General features: G+C 36.4%; 2 protein-coding genes across 5 annotated transcripts; one reads left to right on the top strand and one right to left on the bottom strand.

Moving 5' to 3' along the window:
• Positions 1-223: 223 nt before the first annotated feature.
• Positions 224-3,435, bottom strand: IQD11 (IQ-domain 11). Of its 4 annotated transcripts, none has more exons than XM_068488695.2 (6): positions 2,907-3,435; positions 2,619-2,743; positions 2,034-2,390; positions 1,528-1,746; positions 1,284-1,415; positions 224-1,045 (listed from the first exon to the last, which is right to left on the bottom strand). In XM_068488695.2, the coding sequence occupies exons 2-6, from the start codon at positions 2,688-2,690 to the stop codon at positions 419-421; spliced, it is 1,407 nt and encodes a 468-aa protein (XP_068344796.1). In that variant the 5' UTR covers positions 2,691-2,743; positions 2,907-3,435; the 3' UTR covers positions 224-418. The 4 variants fall into 4 exon arrangements, with proteins under 4 accessions (XP_068344796.1, XP_088536632.1, XP_088536637.1 ...); XM_088680506.1 differs by having other exon boundaries at positions 2,619-2,721; positions 2,907-3,216; XM_088680511.1 differs by having other exon boundaries at positions 2,034-2,384; positions 2,907-3,190.
• A 5,098-nt stretch (positions 3,436-8,533) lies between these two features.
• LOC137748347 (uncharacterized) lies at positions 8,534-11,157 on the top strand. Its single transcript, XM_068488491.2, has 2 exons — positions 8,534-8,839; positions 9,674-11,157. The coding sequence occupies exons 1-2, from the start codon at positions 8,737-8,739 to the stop codon at positions 10,729-10,731; spliced, it is 1,161 nt and encodes a 386-aa protein (XP_068344592.1). The 5' UTR covers positions 8,534-8,736; the 3' UTR covers positions 10,732-11,157.
• The last annotated feature ends 238 nt before the right edge of the window (positions 11,158-11,395 follow it).

Below are 11,395 nucleotides of genomic sequence, written 5' to 3' on the forward strand. Positions count from 1 at the left end.
AAGCCGACAGCTTCTAAAACATGTGATTTGCAAGTTTCAAACACCAAAGTTTTTAAAACAAATATATGCATAGCTGCCTTTTCTTTCCTGAAATGTGAAAATATTTTGAAAAATGACTGAAATGATCATTTTAGAAATCTTAATTCTGAAATCGATCAAAATCAAATATTGACGACATATCAATCAAACATTAATGACGTATCGACCAAACATTGACAACATATTGATCAAATACTACAAATGATTATTTCATCAACTGAGATTTGTGAATTGATCATCTGAGCTAATTTCTCTTCATGTTACAACTCGAAGCAATGCTCATAGAGGGCTTCACTTGTAATTTATAAATATCACTTCTGCAATCCAACCCAAACAACACACTAACCAAATTATCTTTCTCTAATGCAAACTGAAATCATCATCTGCATGTGCTTTGTCTATCCCAATATGAGATTGAGCACTCTGAGTCGAAGCTTCGATCCTTCGGAGTCTGCCTTGATTTTATAGGACTTGCAAGGCCCCTCAAGCTCGGAGATCGTTGCTGGAGACTACTGGACTTTCCCATTCTTCGTGCGGTAGTACTGCTTATCGGCATTTCACTGACTACAGAAGATATAAGAGAGATGTTCTTCTTGCATGGCGAGTAGCTTTCTGAACAAGTATCAAAATTCCCTGCCCTTACCTTGGGGGAACTTAGAGACCTTGTTTTTGCCTTGGCAGATTTTGTTGCAGCCATGTAAGTTGGAACAACAGGAGAGCTTGCGAACAAATTCTCATCCCCTAACGAGCACTGCTTTTTGTGGTACGAAGGTCTTCTTGGAACAAAAACCGGAGAATCCATTCCTTCGATCTGAATTTTTTGTTTCTGAAAGTTTCTCATCCTAAGTTGTTTTTCCCCAAATTCCTCTTTTTGCCTTGCGCTTGAAGCAAAAACTGTGTCCAAGTCCTCAAGCTCTTTACTTTTAGTAAGTTGTGTGTCTACCCATTGGTCCAACCAGTATCTCCATCTTCCGTTCACCTTGTTTCTCTCTGATTCTGCTGACTTCTGCAAAATACTTTCGTAGACAACTTAGTAGGAGAAGCTATTTCTTATAGTGAAATTATTTTCATACGCCTTTTTTTCTCCTTATGTATGCCCCCATTTATTTACGTCCCTTGATTTTCTTCTGATTTATTCAATCCAAAGGCAAAAATAAACAAGGGTATATGGAGAAACGATTGTGGAAATCACTTGTCATCTTAAAGGAGAAACAAAATGAAGATTATAAAGTAGAGAAGCGTACCCGATGACTATACGAGTATTCCCTTATCCGTTCTCTCTTGAGCATAGCTTCTTTCTTGCTTAGAAACATGGCCTCTGCCTCTTTCTGTGAAGTAACGCTGTCATCCCACCTTCTTTGGCTGTTTGAATCCATCTAAAAATTTCACAATTTCATCAAATATCACATTATGCAAAGATTTCCCTAAATGGAGAAAAGGAATACATTTTCTTTTGCTAACATTGTGAAAGCCATTTGTGAGACCTACCCTTATTATCTTGTCTCTCAAATTTTCAAACTCATTGTGTTCATCACCATAGTAAGCGTCTTCAATGGTTTGGAGTCGCCTTGCGCAGGCATGCGATTGGATGTTTATTATGGACTGCAAGCACTTGAGCGTAGTCATTGCTTGGCGTCTCACAGCCCGTCCTCGGATAATGGCTTGTAGCTTCACTATACCCTTCAGTGCTCTCAAAGCTTTCCTTGCCTGCAATGTTCGCATAAGATGTAACATTAATTTCCATGTTTCTCGAACTACCAATACCAACTCAAACTGAAAAAAAAATTGTAGACGTCAATGTATGACATACATAGCTGAATATAATGGCTGGATATGCACAGAAGAATTCAAGAGAAGTTAATAGGCGAGTCTAAATCACTTAAAATGCGATGTATACCATACATGGACGTATAGTAGAACGATTCAGAAACCATTTAGCAAAAACTGATAAAAAATCATGTAATTTTTGTATAAGAGAGAGAAATTAAACTCACAAGGTAACCTCTGAAGGCAGTTTGTATTTTGACAACAGCAAACTCTTGTACCCTTTCAGTTGCCTTTCTTTGAGCTGTAGTGACTGACAACACTTTTGCCTCCTCCTCCAAACATTGGTCAGAAGAAGATGGTTGGGTGCCGGTGAGCCGTACAACCTCAACAGCAGCATGAGCTGCTGCAACTGCTGCTTCTGCAGCAGCAGTGCTGGCAATAGCCACAGACATTGCATGCTTGCTCTGTTCTTCATCTGACTCGTTTCGTGTCCTCTCTTTCGACGGCGATGTTGGTGAAGGTGCTGTTAGTGAGGGTCGTCCTTTGATCTTAAGCTTTCCAAAAATCCATCTCCTTCTCTTCTCCTTAAAATAATTGAGCAAATTAATTAATGAGGACTGAAACTCAAAACTTTAAAGGAAGCGATTTACATACACCATTTTTTCCCTTTGCATACTCGTGTTTCTCTCTAATCTTTGGATTGAATAAATAAATATACACTTAACAGAAAGAAATAAACATGGTGTGCGAAAATCACTTCCCAGACTGCAAATAAAAAATAAATAAAAAAAGCAGACAAGCAGAATGCTTACATTTTTTTGCTTGGATTGTGTGTCTGAAACAAAGAACCTCTTTACTATACTGAGCCAGCTCCTCTTTGCCATTGATGAACCAGATTGATCACATCACACCACACTGAATGGAAGAATATATGAAGCTGGTTTTGCAGAAGCAATTATCCATTTGCACAAACAATCAAGCAAAGAATACTAAATTAAGCGAATGAATTCATACATCATAGCTTGAAACAGTCACCAAAAAGGGTAAATTTACTAAACTCTATGCAGATATTGTGAAACTGAGATCTAACAGAATCTCACCCCTCTCCCGAAAATCGCGCCATTCGATTAGCGAACACGAATCACAGCATCAGCAACTAGGAATTTGAATGCCACTTTTATAAAGTGCAGGGAAGATCACTTAGAATGCACTCAAAAGTTCATAATTTCATATACTTGGTACAAGTATACGGGAAAGGGTGTTCATTAAGAAATTTGTTGGGGGAAGGAGGAAGAGAAACAATTGTTTATTATTTGGAAACTGAGTAATCAGACTCTAAGAAGGTCCTGTTAAATTTCCAAGTTGATAAGACAGTCTAAATTCTGAAGAGGGTATGTTTGTTTTTCAATCAAAAGACGGAGGGGGAGGGCGTCGGATATCAACAGTTGACACTAGGGGTGCAACTCGGTGGGTTGGAAGGTCAACATAATCTTAACCCAACTTTTACAATTCGAGATCGGATTCGGATTGAGTTTTAATCGGGTTCATTAGGGTTCGGATTTAATTGGGTTCGAATTTATTTGGATTGAGTTTGAGTTGCCTAACTTTTTCAAGTTTTAATTAGGCGTCAGCATCGAATTTTAAATCCTATGTTTCTGAAAGCACCCGCACATGCATGTATACATCCACAAAGACATCAACCTATTTGTATTAGCAAACAACTGACCTTAAAATCACTTTCCCTCAAATTTACTTGCTCAATAGCCTGCTTCGTCTGAATCGGCACAAGGAAGCAGCATACAAGTCAAACTGTGAAGCAGATCTCAAAGAGAGGTCGAATAGTTGCAATATTAATTTAATAAAGGAAGTTGTTTTACAGGATGTGATGTGATGTGAAAAGCAGAATACACTTAATATGATTACTTTCAAGTCAAATTGTATATCATATCAGTAGGTTCTCATGAAGGTGCGAAGGTGCAAAGGTCATCGCGAGAAGCATGTTGCACAGCTCAATCCAATTGGATTTGGTTAATTGGATTGGGTTGGGTTGGGTTGGTTAAATGATCAACTTAATCCAACTTAATTAATGAACGGGTTGAAATCGGGTTGGGTTCAGATGGGTGATAACTAGAAAAAAAAAATTTGTTTGTTCGGATTTAGAGTCGAGTTAGATATGAGCGGGTTCGGGTTGGTTCAACCCAAGTTGCACCCCTAGCTGACACTCTATTTTTTCACGTCGAATCACTATAATTCACATAATACACACACACACATATATATATATATATATATATATGTATATTCTTCTTGTTGATGATGAGTTTCTTCTGTTCACTCAGTGGACCTAAGTATGTGTTCATGGAGGGAGTAAGGGAGCCAGGGAGGGTCGTATTGAATTATGAGAAGCACGCTTTTGATGGGGCCTTCTCATCTTTCTCCAGCCCTCCATTTTCACAGCTGCTGCAGCAAAACATGTTCAAATGTCTCCCAGGAATCAAATTACTGAAATATCCCCTTCATTTACTTGAGTCAGTTTTGATACCATGCAACTGCAATCCATCATGTATGATGTGGAATTCTGCACTTCAAAGTTCAAACTGAATATTTTACGAGAATAACTAGTGATTATGCCACATTAGCTATGGTCAGTTTAGCTGACGTGGAGAGAGTTTTTTCCTTTTTTAAGGAAATTTCATTTTAATCCGTAGTAAAGATAAATTTTAGATTAAAATCATAAGTAAGATCAAAAATCTAATTTTAGTTCCTTGATACATTCATCACCTCATTTATTAATTACATTTTGATGTTTTAGTTATTTCTCTTTTTCTTCCTAATTTTAATGTATTAATTTTTCATTTCATTCATTGTAATATATTTTGTTGTAAACATTTAGATAAACTAATTTTTGTTATATAATATATTTCGATATACTTGGTCTTCTTCATTTAGGTACATTAAATTAATTATAATACATTTCGGTGCATACATTTAGGTACACACATTCTGGTACATACATTCCGATACAAACATTTAGGTACAAACATTTCAGTACATACATTTCGGTACTAACATTTCAATGCATACATTTCGGTACACACATTTATGTACATTAATTTAATATAATACATTTTGGTCTAACGTTTAAATACATTAATTCAATATAATACATTTTAGTACTAACATTTAGGTACATTAATTAAATCTTTTAAGTTTGAAGAATGTTAAATAAAATTAATAAATTAAAAAAAATGGTCAAAAAATAAATTAGAATGTGTATATTAATAAATTTAAATATTTAATAAGAGATATTGAATAAAATACACATTAATTATTTTGAATTAAGGACACATCAAGGGACTATAATCAATATGTAATCTAACAACAGATTTATTTTAAATTTCAAACTTCTTCAATGATTAAAGTTAACCCTCCCCTCCTCCTCCCCGGCACCGGGTCCCCCCTTTTTTATTACAGTTGTATGTGATTATAGAGATAAAGAGGTTAAATAGATGATAATGTACAAGTTTCAAGCGCTAACCACTAAAACTATCTTGCCACCGTTTATTTTTCTTTCCTTTTGTTCCTGTTTTAGGCCAGTGACCATCTACCACAGTGATAGAGAAGAGTGTTGTTCTTGCACCACAGCATGGGTTCGAACCCCGTCGGCTCTCTAACTAATAATCTAACAAATCTATCGTTTAACAAAACAAAAAAAATTACGGGGAATGATTTTCACACAATCATTCTCTTTCCTTGGACATCCGTGTTTGTTTTAATTTTTTTTAACAAACAATAATATCTAAACTAAAGGGATGAGGGAGTAGACTAGACCTTACAATGGACTTGTCATAATAATATGGTTCAACTTTACCTTTGGCGAGAATTGAACATAAAACCTCTCACTTACAAGTCAAGAGAAGAAAGAAAAGGAGAAAATGAGCGTGAAAATCACTCAAAACAAAATAAATAATTACATGTACAGTGTAGAAGGAGAAAATGAGCGCGAAAAGCACTTAATAAACAAACTATAGTTGATGTGACATTATTACCAACTATCAGGACAAAGGTTTAAAACACACGTGTGAAAACTCTTCATCATTCTCAATTCTTGGGATGAATATGAATCTTCATTCTGTTCAAATACTCTTATGGCGCAAATAAACTCTTACGTTAATTTTCCATTCCAATAATACAAGCATACGCAGTATTAATTTCTCTTCACGTGTTTTTGTATTATTAATGTAAGACACAATTGTGACAGCGTTCTTGTGCCAGAGGCTCTCTTATTTGGTTGAAGTGGAAGCTTTGGATATTTCCTTTTCCTTGTTGACTAGAACTTTGGTTCGTTATTTTTTCTGTGGGATGAGTAATATCTTAGTCAGTCTCACAAAACAGTAGTGTTGTACCAATTAGTTGGAAGTATGTGGGACTCAAAGCTTAAATATAACGTACCATACGCAACTACTTTAATGTATACATTTGTGACTAAGCGTTAGAGTCATAGAAAAAAAATAGGCGGATATAGACTGCTCCCAAATCCACACACCCCACCACTATTGAGAGAGAGAGAGAGAGAGAGAGAGAGAGAGAGAGAGGAATTATTGAAGGAAGTGGGGGAGTCACAATGTGCAAATCTGCATGAGATGAGAGAATGTGCCAATGTGGGGGAAAAAACAAAGGAAACAATACTTATTATTAGGTTGTGTGAGAGAGGGAGGACAGCTGTTGAAGGGCCCAAAGAGACAGGAAATTTTTCAGTGCGTTTGGAACGTGAAATAGTACATCACATGTTATTATACAATGAGTAAAAAATATGTCTTCTTTTTTTTTTTTTTTTTTTTTTTTTTTTTTTTTTTTCAAGTATCTCTTTAATTATACAATAACATGTGATGTACCACTTTATGATTCGGGTAGATTGAAAAATTTCTCTAAGGAGTCGTCTTGTCATATTTACATTCTCGGGTTTGGCTATGGTATATGAATTTACTCAATATATTAACGGTCAGATATGATTATATATAATTTTTTTTTTTTTGAGTTGTAAGTTTAACCGTTAGATGACAAATGTACTAAGTAAATGCATATACCTTAACAATCTTCTCATGCCTTTTTTTTTTACAAATTAACTAGTGAGGCGAACACTTCTTAACTGTTAAGCCTTCTCCTATGGTCCTATATAATTACTAGATGACTTTTTAGTCAAAATGGTCTCTGCGATGTTCATAACACATAACTTTGGTCATTGAGATTTAAAATCAAGAGAAGTGGTCCTTGAGATTGTCCACCATCCATTATTTTGGTCATTCCATTAAAAAACTCCATTAAGTGATCCCTAAGCTTTTTAATGGAAGGACCACAATAATGGATGGTGGACAATTTTAGGGACAAAAGTTATGTGTTATGCAAATCATAGGGACCAAAATTATTTGTTATGCAAATCGTAGGGACCAAAGTTATGTGTTATACCCTCAACTTAACGGAGTTTATTAACGGAATGACCAAAATAATGGATGGTGGATAATCTCAGGGACCACTTCTATTGATTTTAAATCTCAAGAACCAAAGTTATGTGTTATGTAAATCTCAGAGACAATTTTAACTAAAAAGCCTTAATAGATTGTATGCCTGTTTTACTCAAGAACTGTAGAATTACAAGACTAGGCAGGCTAACGAAAAATCTATACATGCAATTCGTATTAATCATTTTTCTTTTAAAGAAAAACATGGGCATTGAGATTCTTTTGTAAGGCATACTTCACGTTGATTTAAGTAAGAATTAGACATTTAAATTTGATTTTTATAGCTCTATTGTTTAAATTTGATCTTTATAGCATTATTGTTACAATGTTGTGAGTTTGTGCACTTTAATTTTTGTTTTTTCCTAACTTTTAAATGCTAGTTTGATTAAAAATGTTGTTTAGAAAGCACTTCTAATAGAATCACATAAAAATCATAAAAAATATGTAATGACTTATTTGGGACTATTTATGCACGTGTTAAAAGTGTTTTTTAATAACTAAAAGTGTTTTTATTATATTTGGCTGAAAAACTGAATTTCTAGCCAAAAGTGCTCATGAGTGTAAGTATTTCTTACATAAGCACTTCAAATCGGGCCCTAAGTACTTCTTGAAGTAGCACATTGTAGGTGCTCCTCCAAAAAGTGTTTTCACAATACTTTCAATTTTTTTGTCAAACATCTATACTATCTATTAATAAAACTTTATTTGTCAATAAAAAAATTAAAGAAAACTAATAGAGCGATGTTTGATCCGGTCCTATTCGTGTTAGTTAGAGTGCTCTTATTTTGGTTTTAATGGCTTATGTGGACCGCTCTTTCTATCGTTATCAATGAAATGCCCCTATTTGTAAAGTTTATGCGTTGCTATTGAGCTTCCCGTTCCCTTGTGTCATGATGTTTTTTTTTCCCTATTATACCTTCCATGCATGATTGAAAGAAATAAATATCAAGAAAAAAAATCAGGGACATTAAAGTAATTTAACAAAAAAAAGTCCCCGCGTTTTAAGGTGAGATAGATAACTTCCCCCACCACTTGTGTGGGCCCAGTGCTAGTTGTTAAACTCAAAATTTGGGCTGGGCCTAAAATTGGGTCATCAGCCAGTGGACTCCGTTGGACCTAAAAGATGGGCCTGAATAGCGGATCGAGTAGAGCACCGACTTCCACCATTTCCGCTGTCAAAACCTCCTGAGTCGCCGCCTGCCAGACTTACAGCGTACTATCTTCCCAACTGAAGCCCATTATCCTCCCTCTGAACTCAACAGCTCTCAACTATAAAATCTTCTCTCTCTATCTCTCTCTCTCTCTCTGCAAAAAGGTGAAGATCCTGCAATAGTACTTCTGAACGCTAGATTTTCTTGATTTGAATCCAATTTCTCTGCCTCTCGGTGGATGTGTTGTTGGAATTGAGCAAATGGGCAAGTGGATTCATCGTCCCCGCCGTAGATTCTGCCGTCAGGAAAAGCTTCCGGACCCATCGCCTCTGCCATTTCACCCTCAACCTCCTCCTCCTTCTGGTAAAATTAATTTTATTTTTTTTATTTTTTTTGTGTATCTTATGATTAAAATTGAATTGGGTTCTTCTTAAATTGTTGGTTTTTGTGGGTTTTTCTTGGTGGGTTTTTATCGTTTCAATTTTTACCCTTCTTTCCCGGTAATGAAACAGTGATTTATGTTTGGTTGCCGAGAAAATATCGAGTTATGAGAACATTGATGTTTTTGATTGTTTATTTGTTCAACTGAGAAAATTATTGAAAATGTATGGTGGGTTTGATAACATTGGAGGGCAATGCTAGAAAGAACTTATTATATGACACTCGTTTGGATTAAAGACCGGTAATTGGATACAGATTCTACATTATACACTAAATTTTACTGGGCTCCTGTGTAGTAATGTGTGTTACGTGCTGTTTCGAAAGGCGGCTATTTCATTTCTAGATCTTTGTTATCTGTGGATACAAATTTTCGTTATTTCGAGTTGTGGTAGGCTTTTCGGTTCCATTAATAGTTCATTGTGAAGAAAAGAAGAAACCATAACATAACTAGTTCTGTCTCGTGCATTGTAAGGTTTCTATCAAAACTGCTTAGATTCTTGAAATTGTTCAAATAGATTTTTCTTAAAGTTGTTAGAGATGTGTGTGCTCTACTTTCTGTTTTCCTTTTCCTTTTATTTGTTGTTGGTCATGTGGCACAGGACATTTTGTGCATTAATTCTGTATGTTTTAATAATTTCGTCATTGTAATAGTCATTCCTTGTCATGAAATGCCCACAACTTATGTTGGAGTTCCGGCAGCACCAATGGCTTTGGATATTACTTGAATTTTTAATACTCTGTTTTTTTCATTCATAGGGAGTCGGCAGGATGGTATACCTTATTGGGAAAAGCAGTACTGCACGTTGGTTGGGTCTATACCATGGTGGAAGGTAGTAGATGCAAAGAATTATATGTATGGAAGCAGTATTATACTCAATTGGAATGACTCAGGTGCAGAGGAGGCATTTCAAAATGCAAAAAAGCGCTTTTGGGCAGACATCAATGGTCTCCCCTTTGACGCATCTCTGCCTGATCCAAATATTTATATTGATGCAATAGATTGGAACCCTAACATCAATCCTGCACTCATTAAGGAAGTGGATCGAGAGTACTTTGCTCCTGATGAGGGAGAAGGGCAAGGCAAGATTGAGCAAACAAACAAGAGGGCAAAATATTCAGATTTTGTTCCTCCCGATGAACATAACACTGTCCCAGATACTCATACAAATTCTTGGGAATGTGACAACATTCAGGGTAATGGACATTTGATAAATAAAGCTCCAGGCAGGAACCAGTGGAAAACTAATCGTGACGACCCTTGGGAACGTGGAATTACTCAGGGCAATGGAACTACTGAGACGGAGAAGAATGCATGGGAAGATAGAAGGAATGAGTCGCGGGGATGGAACCAGATGGAGGACGGTATCACCGCGCCAAAGAGTTGGGATAATGGTGTCAATCCTTGGGAAGGAGGCTGTCAGGATGTTGCCTCTGTGAAAGGTAGTAGATGGGCTGATCCGGTGTCTAATTCTTGGGGCTGCGACCAGGAGTCAAAGAACTTGGGTCGTGGTGAAAATTCTTGGAAGTATGGTCCTAGTCAAAACAGCAAATCTCTAAAAGATAGAGAATGGAGAGATCGTGGAGGAGATGAATGGGGTCAGAAACAGTGGGAGAGCCATAATAACCAGAAAAATAATTTGGATTTTGGGATAACAAATAGTGGTCGGGGAGCAAGGAACGATGGTGGCTATAAGAGGGGACACCCTCACCAGTATAGATCAGGCTATAAAGGCTCAAGATTGCAAGGGAGTGATTATCAAACAGGTAACTACTGGAGTAGGGAAAATAACAGAAAGAGGGTCAGTTTCGCCTAAGAGTAGCGAGTGATAAAAAACAAGGGGTTGCTTTTTGTTCGTGTGTTTTGAATCACCAGCTGGTCATAATAGAAGCAGATATGCAGGCATGCTCTACATATTATATGCATGTCATTTCTGTTATCTCATCTGCGATAGGAAACGGGTAATTATGTTCTTCCACAGAATGCAATTCGATGGATCTTCCGACCTTCCCGGTTTGTGAACAGAATCTATCGGATCAATCTATGGTGTTGAGAGTTTTGAATTTTGATGATTACTCTCAACTTTTGCAGCATGTATCATTGTACAATTCCTTGAATGTTATATTATCAGGCCGTTGCCCTGCAGCTACTTTCCCAGAAAGGAGTGAGATACGTGTAGTGTTTACTGGATAAGCTCACAATACTAAATTGACTGGCAAAGTTTATAAATTTTTTGATTGGATATTGCTGTGTTTGATTTTCTGCTTTTGAATGCTTGTTTGGTTTTCTGCGTTGTTTAAAAGCAGCTTTCTGCTTATAGCTCACACAAGTGGTAACCGAACATGTGGTATCGCTTTGTTCAAAAGCAGCTTTCCACTTATAGCATCACGCAATTGGTATCCGAACATATGGTATCCGCTTACCGTCCTGATGTGCAAACGGATACCATATGTTCTGGATTTGAACGAGAGCAATCTAGT

The sequence above is a fragment of the Pyrus communis genome, chromosome 2 (assembly GCF_041283825.1).
Source record: "Pyrus communis isolate YQ-2024b chromosome 2, ASM4128382v1, whole genome shotgun sequence".
NCBI lineage: Eukaryota > Viridiplantae > Streptophyta > Magnoliopsida > Rosales > Rosaceae > Pyrus > Pyrus communis.